General features: G+C 39.0%; 1 protein-coding gene across 2 annotated transcripts in view; it reads left to right on the top strand.

Moving 5' to 3' along the window:
* The window catches only part of LOC111574999 (zeta-sarcoglycan), a 356,768-nt gene extending 341,189 nt beyond the window's left edge, over positions 1 to 15,579 (top strand). For both annotated transcript variants that reach the window (XM_055010305.1, XM_055010306.1), the window contains one exon: positions 12,783 to 15,579. In XM_055010305.1, the coding sequence (XP_054866280.1) occupies positions 12,783 to 12,989 (207 nt within the window). In that variant the 3' untranslated portion in view covers positions 12,990 to 15,579. The remainder of the gene's footprint in view (positions 1 to 12,782) is intronic.
* The last annotated feature ends 2,514 nt before the right edge of the window (positions 15,580 to 18,093 follow it).

The following is an 18,093-nucleotide window of genomic DNA, read 5'->3' as shown; positions in this document are numbered from 1 at the left end:
TGAGGCTGCTGGAATTAACTAAAGGCATCATTCACATGAATGGAAAATGGCATAAGATGGCAGAAGCCTGAAGGAGGTGCGATGTGGCTGACAGGTTTAGACCAGGCTCACACTACAGGAGTTGAGGGCTGATTTACCCATGTTACACCCCTCCAGACAATTGGAAGTTAAATCTAGTCTGAAATCTTGGTCTGTTCAGAGGGTTTAAGATCAAGTCTTAAACCTGATTAAAAATATCCTTGCTATTATCAAACATGTTTGATGTTTAGGAGTGAAAACCAGGCTTGTACGATTAGCACACTACTGCCTGGAGCAACTGTTGCCAAATGATGGGAACTATTTTAGCCCCTAAAGAGTAATGTTAGCTACAGAGATTAAATCATAGTTTAAATCTCACCTCAGGTTCTCATTGAAGAATGAACATCATGTGTTGTTCACAACTCCCCAACCATTTTGTCATCCAGACTTATTTAGTCATTTGATTTTATTTTTTTCTCACTGCAAACTGAGCACAGTCTCCATTTTGTTTACTTCCACATCCCCACAAGATCACACGAGGACAAGCACTGCTCCCTGATTGCTCCCTCTGGCACAGTAATCTTGATTATATCCAGTAGTATGTGATGTACCTTTTTTTCCAATCTTGTAGTCTGTCTGAGATTAGAATGAAGTATATCTGTGAAGTTTCTTTTGTGTGCATTCCAGATTCAAAATATGTTAGGATAGTGGGAGGCCAGCCTAAGAGAGGGATAATTGAGCAAAATTAACAAGATTGAGGCTGTCCATGACAGTTTGCTGTTATGTCCTCTACTCAAATGGCCTTGAGTCGAGGACACAAGTTCCAACTCAAGTGGATTCACTGGGAAACTCCTTTTTGTAAATGTAAATAAGAATTTATTTATGCAGGTCAGAAGTGATTTTGTCACTTTCTGGTGTCCGTGCATGTTTGGACACTAGATGAAATCACTGTAGAAATGTGTTCTTGATGAAAACAAACACAGACCTTTATGTACTTCGCCATGTGTGCAAGGTGGTAGTTAACCAGGATGCTGTTTCAGGAAAGCACTGCTTACACACAGATTGCAAAGCTTGTCTGCATCACATTTCACAAACTTTTGCTCACAGAAAAATTTGCAAGTCATGCAGAGACCTGGCATGCTAATGCATGAGTGTGGAGCTTCTTTTGATCTGTTAAATTTGTCAGAATGTGCAAAGTAAATGATCTCATGTTTCGATTCACACCTCGGGGCTGCTGGCTTTTGCCATGATCTGCTCTAGACATGCTTTTTTTCCTCACTCCTGAGATGTCTTTTCATAAGCTGCATCCACAGAATTAAGGGTGTATAATAAATATTGGGAAGCACCCAGAAAAGATAATAATAATGTCTATAGTAATATTAGTAACAGTGACAACAATTCTTGAATATGTATAAATATATATTTTTTATTTTTGAAAATATATCTGTATTGCAAAGTTCAGAACACAGTGCACATTTTTTGACACCTCTTCTGTCAACAGGACGTGACATCAACAGTGTGATGTTATGATGGTGTGATAGACCTCCACAGTGTTTGCTTAGTGTTGTTGTCCAATGCTCATTGTTATTATCAAAATTATACTTAAAAGTGTCTTTATTATTAATAACTTCACCATAACGACTAATTTCATGTTCCTCAAAAACTATTTAGAATGCTTTAATTGTGTTTATATAATAACACCTCACCTTCAGGTGTTGGTTGCATTTTCTCACCTTAGAAACAAGAGAACAAGGCTTCAATCATGCCAAGAGAAGAGGTGACAGTATAGTTGTTAGAATGCACCAGTCAAAGCAGCGTAAAATCCAAAAGAGTATAATCTGATTTTTCTGAGGTGTTAATGTTGGATATCAGCAAGCAAGCCACGAGAAATCCAAAACATACAAAATTACACTATGTAAAATGAGTTTTGTTTTTTTGTTTTTTTTTCGTTTTGTGACCAGCAGCTTATTTGGTAAAAAGCTACCACTCCCTTAAACTCTTGGGGAAGACACTTTGAATACCCTATATGGCACATTTGCATCTATGTATAGTTCATGCTCACTCCAATATGCTGGGGACTTCAGCGAGGTGAAATCAGGTTAACTGCAGAAAGTTTTTCCCAAAGTTAAGCCACCATGGAGTTTTATTGTTTGTCGACACAATACTGGGGCTTATTAAGACACTGCAGCCTGGAGGTGTTATTGGGGTGGTACACTGGGACTAGCTTTTTTTCCCCTACTCCTTGTTGTTTTACCTGCGGGTAAGGCAGAATGGTGAGTGAATTAGAATGCTGGCATGGGGTAACTCCCTGTCGTACACACCAATGCTGTCAAAGTCTCGCAGATATGTAAACACTCACATGTACGCAAATCACACACAAAATTAGCACTCAAAATTGCACAATAAAGCAAATAGAACCATGTAGAGATTTGCCGTCACACAAACATATACAAACATGCACACTAGCCAACTCAAATACCTAAAAATGCATAATGCAATGGTACATTTGTATGCACAGATGTAGATGCACACACACACACACACACACACACAGCATGAACTCAAACCACACTTTCGCAACTGCCCCCTTCTCTCTCAGTCTCTAGAGCCTTCCTGTTTGCGTCCAAAACTTGTTTTCATCATCCAACTCCACTCTTTGAAAGTCTTCTCTGTGTGTGTGTGTGCATTTATAAAAGACAGATAACAGATTACCAGATACCTGCCAATAGCTGGGAGAAGGGGATGTTTTTCAAAGGTGTGATTAATGTCAGAAAATGTATTAGCCTATACTACACACTCCCGTAAGCAATCACCATAGATGTGTGTGTATTTGTGGATCTGTTGGTGTGATGTAACTCAGTCTCAGTCTTTCAGTGTGTGTGGGTTTTTTTGTGTTTTTCTGTCTCGCTCTTCCCCTCTCTCTCTTACTTGTGTTACTGTCTGTCACAGCACATGTTCCACCACTTTCTATATGTTGTTTGTATGTGCAGTGTGACTGCACTGTTGCAGTCTTTGCTGTCTACTTGTGCATGTTTTTGTGAATGCATTTGTCTGTGCCTGCACTTGTGCGTGCACTGTATGTGTGTGTGTCTGTGTGGTACAGTAGAGCATACCGATATTGCTTTATGTCCCAGCTACATCTGGGTTACCGCACTCTCAGTCTCTCTTCAGATTCTGTCATTTAGTCCATTGTCAGCTCCCATTCCAGCGTCTGTCCATTCAACAAGCCTAATGGTCTGTGTAATACACTCAGATAGCTTCACAGCCTCCCACCTATTTGTGTTGTTGCAGTGTGTGTGTGTGTGTGTGTGTGTGTGTGTGTGTGTGTGTGTGTGTGTGTGTGTGTGTGTGTGTGTGTGTGTGTGTGTGTGTGTGTGTGTGTGTGTGTGTTAAAATCATGCAGTGGTTGTCCTTTCAACTTTTGCCACACCTCTCCCCTTCCACTCCTCACCTCCAACATCCTCTCAGTCAACACTTTCTCATATATTTCATTTCCTTGTCAATCTAAAGGTTTAAAGCCATAGTTACATTTTGACATTGGCAAATACGCTCATTTACTTAATAAGAGTTATCTGTGGTAATAAGTGGCGTTCTCACATCTGTCAACTAACAAGCATTATCTAACAAACTCACCTAAATTTGTCACGATTGCCTGAAGTCATCACATTTGAAACTCAGTTTAAGAGTCCCATATTCTGAGTGAAGAGGCAGCCGCACTGCTCACATTTTCTCTGCTCAAGTAGACAGCCTGAGCTAATTAGCATTTATACGCACTGTATCTGTGCACTCTTGGGTATTGCTTCTGCACAGATAAACAAAATATATAAATAAAGTTAGAAATATATGAACACAGTTCCAAGTGGAATCCAACTTTGAAGTAAACCGAGCAGTGATGATTTTGAGCATACCAGTTAAGAGCCACTTAGCATTTCATCAGATGGATAAGAGGGATGAGGACAGAGATGAGTGACTTTAGGAAATTTTTGACAGGTTTAGTCAAGTTGAGATAATTCAGAAACAATATTTTAAAAAATGGACTATTCAGATTTATTTATATCTCTCTTTGGCAGAGTTTCCACGTCTAACATGCTGAAGTGCAGTATTAGTGCCACATGCACGTGTCGACAGTGTCTTTTAGGTGTTTGTACCAATGAAATGTGACCAAACATTTCTGAGAAGCTAGATTACATTGTTTGTCATCCATGCTAAAAATATAATTCCTGCTTGTCAGCAGACTTTTTGTCATCTGTTTTCCTTTTACAGGTGCATTTCTGCACCCTCTTAGCCTTCCTTTTCACCTTTCTTCTACTGTCCTCCCAAACTACACTCCCCAATTCTTCCTCCTGGTCTCCTTTAAACACATTCATACAGTCCTTTTTCTTCCAAAACTAGTCCTCAGCACACTCAGAACACTTGTTCTTCCCCCTGATCTCTTCCCAAAGACACTTTAACCCTCTTATCTCCTCTGCTGTCCTCCTCCTTCTGCCCCCCTCCTCCTTTCATCCTGGGAAAAGCTTGTCCTTTCACTGCTGCCTTCCCCTCACAGCTCACTCGCCTCCCACCTACTTTTCCATGTTTCTTAGCTGTGCCAAAGGAAATCATCCATGAAAAATGTTTTGACCCTCCATAATTGCTGCTCCCCACATGTTCCGCATCTCCTTGATGCTGGTGTCACGTGCTTTGCTAAACTGGTGTTGGAGGGAAATGGGTACAGACGCACGTCCATTCACACTGTATGCACAAACCCAGCCACCCACGCAGACTCGTGCATTGATGCTAAAAACACACAGAGACACACACACACACACACACACACATTCCAATACCATGATATCCACTGCAGTGTCTCTGCAGTAATGTGTCTTTTTTTTAATCACAGAAGGTTTTATATATGTGTATATATGTATATATATTACACACACACACACACACACACACACACACACACACACACACACACACACACACACACTACCAGTCAAAAGTTTGGACACACCTTCTCATTTCATGGTTTTTCTTTATTTTCATGACTAGTTACATTGTAGATTCTCTGAAACTGAATGAACACATATGGAATTATGTAGTAAACAAAAAAGTGGGAAATAATTCAAAACACGTGTTATATTTTAGATTCTTCAAAATAGCCACCCCTTGCTTTGATTGCTGCCTTGCACACTCTTGACATTCTGTCGATGAGCTTCATGTGGTAGTCAATTGAAATGGTTTTCTAACAGTCTTGAAGTTTGAAGGTTCAGGTCAGGTGACTGTGGAGGTCAGGTCATCTGACACAGCACTCCATGACTCTCCTTCTTTGTCAAATAGCCCCTACACAGCCTGGAGGTGTGTTTGGGGTCATTGTCCTGTTGAAAAATAAATGATTGTCCAGCTAAACACAAACCAGATGGGGTGGCATGTCGCTGCAGGATGCTGTGGTAGAACCATGCTGGTTCAGTGTGCCTTCAGTTTTGAATAAATCCCCAACAGTGTCACCAGCAAAGCCCACACCATCACACCTCCTCCTCCATGCTTCACAGTGGGAACCATGCATGTAGAGACCATCCACTCACCTTTTCTGTGTCACACAAGGCATGGCGGGTTGAACCAAAGGTCTCAGATTTGGACTCATCAGACCAAAGCACATATTTCCACTGGTCTAATGTCCATTCCTTGTGTTTCTTGGCCCAAACTAATCTCTTCTGCTTGTTGCTTTTCCTTAGTAGTGGTTTCTTAGCAGCTATTTGACCATAAAGACCTGATTGGTTCAGTCTTCTCTGAACAGTTGACGCAGAGATGTGTCTGCTACTATGTGTGACACTTATCGAGGCTCTAATCTGAGGTGCTGTTAACTTGTGATTTTTGAGGCTGGTGACTCGGATGAACTTATCCTCCACAGCAGAGGTGACTCTTGGTCTTCCTTTCCTGGGGCGGTCCTCATGTATTTTTATTTTTTTTTTACCTCTGGCTTTTTAAAATCTTTTAAATTCCATCCAATATAATGTATTTATGTAATGACATTATGAGGCCCACTCTTATCCCTTGAAGCAGACAGTTGATAGATATCTCATTTAGTTTTTTTTTCTTTTCATTAAATCATTAGAAACAGCACGCTATACAAAGGAACCGACTCAGCCTTCTTCTGCATGTGCATTAACTCTGTGAATTTATTGACCCCAACTTCACATTTCAATTGTTACGTATATTTTATTAAATTATTTATTGATTATATGTAATTATGGTCTTGATTGACGTTAGCGTGGAGGGGTTGTGGTCATTGCAGTCACTTGACACCAGACAACTGATTATAGGCCCAGAACATTCATGTGTATAGTAGGCTGCTGCTAATGAGTACTTAAAAAGAAAAATGTAAGAAAAAATGCAGTCACACTGTGTATGAATTCAGTGGACTTTTGCTCTTGAATAAAGATTTTAAAGAAACATAGAGTGATGCATTCAAGTATGGTGAAGTATGGTGATTATTGCTCCGAGTGCGCCAGGTATGTAACAGTCGTATTTTTGGATTTTAGCAGCACATTGGCATTGGGGCTTCGGTAGTTTGATCTCAAGTCCAGTTGCAAGATTTAGTTTTCTGATGTGAGATTTGTCCTAAAAAGTGTGCCAGTAGTAAAGTACCTCAAAAGTGCAGTCAACACTAGGCAATGCTGACATTAGCAGCTAACCGCCATTAAAGCACCGTGGCCCAAACTCACCCAGTTGTCGATATGAACCCATATTTCACTTATTCCAAAGACAAGGACATGTCACTATGATGTTAGTGAAAAGAAAAATAAGTGACATTTATTTATGGGTGACACTGACCTCAGAACCAAAGCCAAACATAAACAGTCAACAGCATTTCAGTGAAAAAATGCTCCTTGGGAGTGACCTAAAGTTACCCTGTATACCTGGTGTCTACTTTGTTGATTTTTTTGGGACATTATTATTGAATTTTATTTATTAGTTCAGTAGTTAATAAAAGTTGATGAATACATAGAAAATAAAACCCTCTGAAGACTAACAAACCTACCAGTAAAGTCACAAATTTTTCAGGATGTTCCTTTTTAAGCCTCTACCAGTGAAATAATTTTAGTTTTTGATGCATTCATACATTGCATCAGTTGACATACATCACTGGATTGACCTCTCTGGCCACTGTGGTGCACAGCAAGTCAAGACACCAAAGTGGTGCACCCCAACAAATTACCACTTCACCAGTTTGATGCAGTGTTTTGTGGACTGTGATGGCAGCACTCCTAAGAACGCAGAAAAAAAACGTAATTTTTTCCTCTCTTTGTTTTGTTCATACGGTTGAGAGTTATAGAACATAATAAACAACGTAGTCATAAAACCTACTAGATATTAAACATGCACATGCAGCTTTGTCGATGAATGCATGTAGCCAAAATGCACTCTTATTCAAAAGCACTGCTTCGTATCTTTTCAGAGGCACTAGTGTAGTCGCAGACACATCCTTCCTCTCACACACACACACACACACACACATTCACATGTACAGACCCTCATGTATGGCCAACAACAGGCCGACTTAATACTTACAGACACTTTCATTTGGGATGAATGTCAGCACTAATCCGACCTTAAGCTACAACAAATGACTTCCACTCCCCTTCCTTTAGCTCGCATCCCTCTTTCCATGCATCCATCCATCTGTCCATTCGCCGTCTCTTTTTTTTGTTCTTTTTGCCTGCTATGGAAACCATACATTTCTATCTTTCTTACCACCCACCTTCATCTCACCTTTTACGTTCTTCATATCGATCTCTTCCTCATCTCATCCTTCCTTCTAAGCCTTCCTTCTCATTCTTACCTTCTAAATGCCTCTTTGCCATCTCCTAATCAGCATCCGCTACCTCCCTTCTTGTTTTCTTCCCCATCCATAGTCTTCATCTACTCTTCACCTCCTCTTCCTCCATCTTTATTGTATACTCTCCCCTCCTTCCTCTTCTCTTCCTTAGTTTGTTGCCATCGTGCTCTGGAGGAAAAACAGTAATTTCATCGGCATTTCCTCACGTTAACGTGTTTTCTCCTTATCCCCCCGTGCCAGTTCATTTTAGGTTTTCCTTGCTATGGCAAGCAGGCTTTTAGAATTAGATTTGGGTTATGTTGCCAACCGTGACTGAGTCTTTTCGCCTGTAAGACTATAACTGAGCCCTGGCAGCTTTTATTGGGGAGCCAAAGGGAAGATGACAGGTGTGCACCTGGGACCTGTTAAAGGCATACCTTGACATTTAGAAATGTAGTGTGGTATTTTCTTTTGCTCAGCACATGGAGAGAGAAGTTCACATATTCGTTTTTCACTAGCTCTTAAAGTGTCTTCTAGTCATTGTTACTGTGTCTCATTAAATCCAACAGGCATGGAGGCCTAATGAGGAAAGTCAGCACAATTGAGGTGTAAAATATAGTTGTTGTTTTCTTTTTTTCTGAATAATTTTTCGTTTTTGATTTTGGCACCAGGCTTTTGTTTAGTTTTAGCATCAGTCTATTATTAGTTTTGGTTCCATTTTGTGTAGTTTTAGTCAACAAAGCTAAAGATATTTAGTCAACAAAGCTAAAGATATTTAGCTCTACTTTTTGTCATGACTTTTTTTTTTATCACTAAGCAACTTTAAGTTACAGATCATCCAATTTTTTGTTGCATAGTTGTCTGTCTTATGTAAAAAGTCTTTTATAAAGTTTTCCAAACTAACCTTAATTTAATAAAGTAAATAATTTCTCCAATGACACCAAAAGTATGAGGGGGTTCTAAGGACTAATAATTAGGTCAGAAGATGCCACTACAGCCAGCACCAACAATAGGTAGTATGGCTTGATAAGCAAAACCCATTTTGAATATTATTTATCAATTTATCATGAAAGTTGGGTGATTTTATTACTGTATGTATTGTTGGCTGATGTCAATCTCCACCAGGGAACATGCAGTATGTATAAAATTCACAAAATAGGATTGGAAAATCCTTCCATCCTACAAATCAACCACCAATTGTATAAAAAATCTGACACAGCAAGTAATGATGTCACCCTGTGTTTGTGCTGAAGCTGAATTGAAGCTTAGATTTCATGGTCAATGCCATCTTTTTGAAGCCAGGCCCTTCCAAACATGGGATTATAACAGAGCAGTCTCAACAATTGAAACCTGACCCATCCATCACCACTGGTATGTTAGCATGCAAGGAGAATGATACACATTCTACTTAACATTAAAGTTGGAAACCATGATGAAAATAAACATGTACTTCGTGAAAACAAACTGGACATCAGAATCCCTTCAGAGTCTACAGTTATCCATGAACTGAAAACATTAAAACAGGCTAACGAACAGCAGAAGTGTCTATTAAAATCGCATTGCCCACTCCACTGACAAATGACAACAAAATTACTGTCAGTATATTGCACCGGAATCAAAATAATGAGCAGTAGACTTGACTTTCACCAGTCAATGACACACCTCATCCAAACAGCTTTTCAGTTATTCCAATCAGGGATGTGAATCCAGTCAGTCATGCCTCCAAACATACCTCTATTTCAGATTTTACATTTCAAAATGACACCAGCACACTGGTCAGAAGGAGTAAGTGTAGCTAATGACTTGTGGAAAAGACAATTGAAAATTTCCTAAGAGAAGCTGAGACTTTTTGAATGGGAGGCTGAAATTATTTGGAGCCACCACCTACTGACCATCAATGGTATTACACTATAAAGGTCTTCCACAATGTTCAATTAATTCCCTTTTTTTACTATACAAGGACAATTTGGGTGTCTTAGATGAAGAAAACCTTAGAGCATTTTACTCCTTTTGTACTGCTCCATTTCTAGTTTCGGTTGCAGTACAGACCAAGTAACACATTACATGTGCACACCTTTGTCTCTGACCCACAGCTGAAATGACTTGTTTGTCACAAGCTCTAGATACTGCACACAAAAAAAATGTTGAGGAGAGATCTTCTACTGATCAGCAACATTTGTAACAACCTTATTTTGTAAATCCCTTTCTTGTTCTTCAAAATGAGTATTTAATTTCCTCAATAAGATAAAGATAAAGATAAAGTTCTTTATTTCTCCCCACTCCAGGGGAAATTTACATTGTTACAGCAGCTTTATTTACAATATATACAAGGGTGAAAAAATTATAGTACATTTTTCTCTTCTTCCAAATTATGTCAGATAATCTCTGTCCTCACACCAACAAATACAACTTCTAAATGTCTCATCACTGATATATTCAAATTTACAAAGAACACTGGTATTAATGAAAAGTAATAATTAAGGAGTTTGAGTTCAAAGTTTGAGCATTTCTCAGAGTAAAAGCCTTTGGGATGCTACAGACAATATCATCTTTATGCTTAGGTCAGTCTGTTTTAAATGCTCTGATTACCTATTTGTCTTCGTGTTAATGTCTAAAAGTTGCATTGCTTTTAGCTAAACAGCTATTTAAAGGCAACAGGAGCAGCACCTCTGCTCTGCTCCATCAGAGATAGTGTTGGTGTGTGTGTGTGTGTGTGTGTGTGTGTGTGTGTGTGTGTGTGTGTGTGTGTGTGTGTGTGTGTGTGTGTGTGTGTGTGTGTGTGTGTGTGTGTGTGTGTGTGTGTGTGTGTGTGTGTGTGTGTGTGTGTGTGTGTGTGTGTGTGTGTGTGTGTGTGTGTGTGTGAATGTTATTTATATAGATCGAGATGTGCCCCGTCAGCCAATGTGAAATCATTAGTTATACTAATTGGTTCCTCACTGTTGGGGTATCTGAATCCCTCATCCCTCTCGTCTTTTTCTTGCATTCATCTTGTCTCCATCTCTGTATCCCCCCATCTTCTTCAAACTGCTTCTGAGTTTGACATTTTCTCTCTGTCATCCTTCTCTCATCCTTTCATGTGACTCCCTCCTTTCCCTCTCTTCTTCCTGTCTTTTTTGCACTCATAGCTATTTTCCTCACATATTTTCACTTCCCCTTCCCCTCATTGCTGAAATGAAAAACATGAATAATGGGGATACAGATGTCTGCTGAGATTACGGTCTAGCCTTGGGCTCTGTTAGCATATGTATGAGAGAGAGAGAGACAGAAAAAGGCAGAACAAAGCAGGGCTTCCTTCAGCGTTGAGGACTAAATAAATAAGCAGTCAATACAAAATAAGATTGAGTAATGACTCTCGTTTGAAACTTAGCTTGTTTCAGTATGATGGCAGACAGAATTAAGGGTAGAGAGGGAAGAAGCCAGCCAGGAGATGGAGCAATGGAAAACATGCTGGTGGCAACTTGTATGTTTCGTTTAGTTTTCTTGAAACGACTCTGAGCCGTAGCTAATTAATTTTATTTCCTCAACAGCTAAAATTAAGTATCTATTTGCTGCGCTCTTTGGTGGGCTTTTTTATTTTGCAAACAATTGTTTGCAAGTAACAAGACACATCGTTCTCTAACAACACACTGTGAGCAGACTGTGCCGTTTCTGCCAAATCACAGATGGAGCAGTGACTCTTTCCCTGAGAAATGATGCAGTTTGTCATCTCACATCAATATAAGATTCAATAAAGGATTCATATTAAGTAAGTGGATTTGATTCTGGATTTAAATTTGATGGAATTCTAGCAAACCCCATCCATACCATCTGGGATGGTAATCTACCAATCTACTTTCAATCTGTCCTCATTTCTACCGTGTTAAGGTGTGCGTAGTTTCTTCAGTGTGTGACCTTTTGTCGTTGTGTGGGTTCATGTGTGCAATGCAGGTATGTCTCTCAATAATTTGAGATAAACTATGTCGAGGCACAAGACATGTCAAATTTATCAAATAAAAAAACACAATCCCCTCGACTTGCCGACTGAAACTGGTCAAGCTGCTTGAAGGTTGCATGAGAAAAACCTGTTTGTGAGTTTTCTGCAGTGTTTTGACATTAAGTAAATGAAAACCGCACTTGCAGTCCTACTACTGCACAATTAATCAAAGACACAACTTGATTTGTCTATGCAGATAAACGCAAGTGTTTTTAGTACCATGCCTTTTAATTTTGACACTTATTTCATGTTAAGACTCATTAGCTGCTTGTTTATCTTTAGAATGATGTCCTCTTCTCACTTTTTTCTTGAAATATTCACTTATTTCTAGGGAACTATCCCCCACAGAAGTAAATCAAACTTTTAAAATATGTTGCATGATCTGATCCCTTTGGCAGATTATTATTATTACTGCTATTTTAATGGGGGAAATGCAAGTATAATAAGTATGAAACAACATAAAATTGTATGTCTGTATATGTTCTATTGCATTGTTTCCCATGTGTCTCTCTGCTTCTATCTCTGTCCTCTCCTCACTCCTCTCCCACTGATTCCCTTGCTTCTCTCCTCACCTACCTTGCCCTCTGTCTCATTCGCTCCCACTCTGCCTCTTCATCAAAAGAGATCTGTTCTAAATAGAAATCCCCTTTCTGTCTCCGTAGATCTTTCTTGATGACAACCCGAGTCGTCTACAGAGACTAGTCATTGCCTACAGCAATGTGCTCTCTGTTCCTTTGAATGAACAACCCCAGTTTTGTTTTGTTTTTTTTTTGGTTTTTTCCCGTTTTCTTTAAACATAGTCCTCTCCTCTTTTGTGTGCTGGTGTATTATTTTAGGTACCTAGACAGTCCATGTGAACTCAGTCCCCTACAGCTGTAACATCAGCTTCTGTGTCATCCATTTTCATGTTTTATGGATGGTAAATCAAAGTTTTGTAAATCGTTTCTCTCTCTTTTTTTTTTTTTTTGTTCGTTTGTTTTTTGTTCACAGATTTTTCTAGATGCCAACACTATCAAGCTGGGCAACATTCCCCTTGGTAGTGCTGTGGATCCCCTGGAGGGGGCACCTGCAGGTACCACCTACACCAAACAGACTGTATACGAGCTGTGCGCCTGCGCTAATGGCAAGCTCTACCTTTCCCCAGCTGAGAAAGGCACTACCTGCCAAACAACCAGTAACTTTTGTCTCTGGAGCTGAAAGTGGGAGGTTGACAGACGCACATGACGTATGGACTACGGAGTTTGAAGCTAATGCTAGCCAATGGACTGAATCAACATGAATTACGGCTGGTGGGAAGCTAATGCCAGCTAACAGACCGAATCAATATGGATTGTAGCGTGGTGAGAAGTTCATGTATGTTCACCAATCGAATCATATGGATTACAGCTTGGCAGGAAACTCATGGTTGGTAACAGACCAAATCAAGATGGACTGTGACTTGGCTATGAGGCTAATGCCAGCGGAAAGACTGAATCAACATGGACTAGAGCTTGTGAGAGGCTATTGCCATCTCACCAACCAAATTATTATGGATTGGTCAGTAGCCAATGCTAGTCAAGAGGATGGATTACCTGGAGGGACATGAAAGCCAACAAGGTTAGCTGACCCCTCATGGACATGGATGGACACTCCCAATGTGGGGCTCTTATTGGCTGTCTATCCTATTTTTGAATTGTTGCCATGATGGTTTCTGAAAGTCACAAGGATTACACTTGGCAGTTGCCTGAGAACAGCAAACTTTCTTATGTGTGTTTCCATTGTGACCAAAATGTCCTGGAAAATCGTGTTCTTGTTTTTGTTAGGATGAACAGATACGATGGCGGACTACAAACTCCAACAGGGACATGCACATGGACTCCTGGTTATCCTATGAGTTGGCTTACAGACATCAGTGAGGACTTTGGTTTAACCCAGTGGGTAGCTAACAAATAAATCAGGCAATGGTTTTGTCTTGCAGGAAGATAAGGCTAGCTAACGGACCAATCTATACCAGAAAGGCCTTCCCCCTCCTCCCCCTATAGTCATTCGCCCCAAACATTGACATGATCCCTCTACATTAATGTGCACCTGATAGTTCCAATGTTCTCTAAACCCATTTTTCATAGGATGACTAATGCAAATAATTGTGCTTCAACCTTGCACTCCACCAGCTTTTCCCCCAAGATAGTTTCAAATTCTTCACATCTACTTTCTTTAAGTTTTCTTTTTTCTTCAGATCAAATCTTTTACTTGTTATCTCTTTGTATCCTCGTCTCTTTCCTTTCAATGTCTCTGTAGTCCTTTATCTTTCCATATTTTGCTGCTGCTCTCTTTTATCTTGCCTCCATGCTCTAGTTATTTTGTTCTGTCTATGCACCTACTTGCACTGGACTGGCAAGAAAAATGTCATTCTGCCTATCCATTTTCTTCCACCAGTGTATCTTAAAAGAAAAAAAAAGAAAAAACGTTGTTCTATAAGTTTTATTCCCTGGACTGGTTTAAAAAAAAAAAAGAAAGAAAAAAAGAAGACTTTTTTTAGCAGCCATCTCAGCTGTACCAGATGCAGAATTACTCCCTCTTACACTCTGATCCCACTTCTTTTAGTTTCAGTCTCTAAAAAGTTATTCTACCTGGAAATGTGATGTGTTTTTTGTTAGCTACACAAAATGGAAGCAGGAAATGAGTTACAAGTCTTGGGTTAATTAAGGATCAGGTGGGTGCTAAGGCAGACAGACCATTTTGTGGTATGGGACCAAACTTCCAGTCAGGCAGAGGCAACAGTCGGCTGACAGCCAGACCAATTTTAGTCTTGTTACGGAGCATTGTACATCTTCATCCTGTGTTCCTTGTCTGTCAGAGTTTTTTCCCATCTTTTTTTGTTTTTTTGCATGGCCTTTCCGTTCGTGTTGCCAAGCTCCTGGCAGTATTTTTACCTCCCATTACTCCTTGTACTCCACCCCTCGCCACTTTTTTATTTATTTTATCAACTATCATTTTGCCTTCTTATCCCTATAACTAAACAAATGACATTGCTTGATGTTATTTTATTTTTTTTTATTCTCCTTTGGCCACCTCAAGCTGAAATTTCAGGAAAAATGTCCCTCTATTCTCACACCGCAACCCCTTACAAAATTTCTGGAAATCTGAGCGAGAAAAGCTCCAAAATATTATAAAGGTTTTATTTGTTTTGTTTTGTTTTTTTTGGGGGGGGAGGGTTTGTATATTCAGTCTCCAAAGGGGGGATCAGTGTGAATGGCCCAACCCAAGCTAACTTATCGCCAAACCTCTGTAATGGCTGGAAATAACAGGAAATCAGCAAAATTGTGCAGTAGAAGTCCCCCTGGAGGAAATTATGGATGGATTTGGCTGTACGTGTATGGACTCAACTGGAAATAAGGCCCTGAGGCATACTTTCTTTTTTTAAAACAAAGCGATACACAGGTGCCTTTGCTACTGTTGGTAAAAGCACATCACAGTCTGAACATTCAAACTACCCTCAGTGGACCATCTGCAAGTGTCTCTGAACTATCTATTTATCAATCTACCTATCTATCTGTTTAGTTTTGTCTTTTTCCTCCCCTTCTCTCCTGTTGTTGTTTTTTTTTTTGTTTGTTTTGTTTTTTTTTTTTTTTTTAGAACTCTCAGTATACCCAGCTGAAAAAAGAACAATTCAATCCTGGTTTAAAGTTTAATTTTCTGATGTGTTCCCTTATGATTTTATTCTTGATAATAAAAAAGCACAAATTATGCCATGTATATAACAATACCAATAAATTACAAAATAAAATAATATTGTTTATAAAGAGAATCTTTGGAGCCATTGTTGTAATTATTTAATAGTTCATGAAGCATGTTTCTAGCTGAATTTCTTATTTAAACGCCAAAGAGGGGGAAAACAATCTTCCCCAGATGAATTTACTTTACAAGGTACTAATAATGACACATTTTTGACATGATTTTCTTTTAATGTTTTCTTGATTTTAGAGATGTATTGAATTATTTACAGTACCGATTCTTCTTCTGTGAACCTTTCATTTGATCCTTTGATATTTGCCATTCTGACTTTGTTCTTATATGATGTGTGCAGTGTTTGCAGAGGCACTGACATGAGCAAAGTAAACATTGTTACTTGAAGCAGACACTAGTATAGAAAGTTTGCCACAACTTTGCTGTTATGAGAGTGTTAAAGTAATGGTTAGCAACCACCTGTTCTTTACCAAAAGGATTACAAGAGCCGTTCATATTATATCTGCCTCCTTGATATTTTTGTTTTGTTTTGAGGGAGAATGCCACTGTTCCTTGGACTGGTGGGAGGGGGTTTTTGGTTTGTTTTTTTGCTTCTTTGTGCTGTCTAAGTTTTTGTTTGTTTGTTTGTTTGTTTATTTTTTCTTCCCAGTGAAAGAAGCGGTTCATTCTTATATTTCATGCATGAGACAGGAAGTGCAGTGGTGTGGCATCATGCAGTGATGTAGAAACTGATTCGGTGGATACTGGACATGCAACTGTTTTGGTAACACGTCAAAAGCATTTTTTAACAATATAAAATCAAAGAAGGATCCATTAAATATTAATAAAGCCACATTGTGTATTTTGCCTTCAGTCAATGTTGGCTTTTTTACTATTTAACCAAGACACCAGTGTGTGCTTAAGTTCGACCACTTTGAGGCAATTTGCATTTTTTTCTTTTGCGCAAATATTGTATTGCAGGAGAAAATAATGTTAGAAGATAAGAAGTACAATGTCACTAAGCGTTGCACTGAACTCAGTCTTTTTTTCAGATTGGTAGAAACACTCATTTAAAATGCTTCCTCATTATGTCCACAAAAAGATTAAATGCAAACAAATTTTCTTTTGCATAATCCTAATCCACTGTCATATTTTATGGCCTGTCTGCCTTTTTTCGCATTCTTTTGTTCATTTGTTTGGTCACATGTCCCTTTTATGATTGCTTTCCCTACAGTTTCAAAACGCTGTTGTGAAGTGCACCCAACTGCGTAAGTATATCACACTTATCATTTGCTCCATACACACAAATCAGCCACAAACAAGTGGCATTACTTTCCGTGACCTATACTGACACATCAGCCATGGCCAGAAATGAAAGAGACCAGACGTATTTGATTTCAGTGAGTGGGTGAGCATGTAACTCCCTATAGGCCAGTTTATTTTGATCAAAGAACTTACAATTGCAGGCCTCCACACTGTCGATGGTACCTTGTGATTTTGGGCTGCAGCAGCCTTGACCTGATGGGCTGTTTTCTGCTGTCTCTCGTCTGATGCCGTCTTACTTTGCAATTTTCATGTTCAACTTTCATCTTTCTTTGTTTTCCCTTGGCTTGGATTGTTACTCAATCTTTTATTATTATTTATTTATTTTTATCTGGTGGAGGAAAGTTAAATTTTTTTTCTGTCACTTTTATTGTTTCTCACTTTTCACTTCATGCTTTTCACCCCATTGTTATTCTGCATCGTTGTTCTTCCTCTCTCTCCTCCCTCCGCTTTCTTCATTTCTGTCATGTGTTTTTTAACTGTGGATGTAAAATAGTCTGTTGAAGTGTTGCGAACTGAGAAATTTACAGGGAAACTTAAACATGCACATGCAAAATAGGATATACTTAAATATATATATGTTTGGATATGTGATCACATGACTATAAACACATATCCATGTGGATGCTTCTCTTTCAGGATGTATAAATTCATAAAAATAAGCGCTAACGTTATTTCCCCCCTTCACTGCACCTTCAGACCTTCTTTATCCTCTGAAATAATTCAAATGTAGTCTTGCGTTCATATTTGCATTTAAAGTGTTCTGAATTCTCTTATTCACTCTTCCAGTTGTTCCACTGAAAACATGTTAAATGCACTTTGGTCTCCCTCAGAAACATGATTTGGGTTTTTTTCTACCTTATACAGGATGCATTTGGGATATAAAGGAGACACATGTAGTTGGAGATGCATCAGTCTGCATCATACTACAAATTATGCTCAGTTACATTGTTAATTCTGTACAGGTGTGAGTTTTTAAGTGACAAAATATACAATACCTCCTTAAGTTTAGCAAGTTTTTCACTTGGGCCACGTTGAATCCCTTGTACGTAAAATGTTCAAAGAACATTACTAACTTTATCTTAGACTTCATTATATAATGTCTGTTTTGACACTGACAGTTACCTAAACTAATAACTGATTTATTTTCTTGACCAACCTCATTGTTAGAGTAATGAGGTGCTGAAAACTGAAGGCGACTAACACTCGGTAGGCAGCCAATTAATTACAGGCAGAATAACAGAATACAGAAATATCTCTTGGCATTTTAGAG

This window comes from Amphiprion ocellaris, chromosome 4 (assembly GCF_022539595.1).
Source record: "Amphiprion ocellaris isolate individual 3 ecotype Okinawa chromosome 4, ASM2253959v1, whole genome shotgun sequence".
In the NCBI taxonomy this organism is placed as follows: domain Eukaryota; kingdom Metazoa; phylum Chordata; class Actinopteri; family Pomacentridae; genus Amphiprion; species Amphiprion ocellaris.
This window is presented reverse-complemented; position numbering and strand designations above follow the sequence as displayed.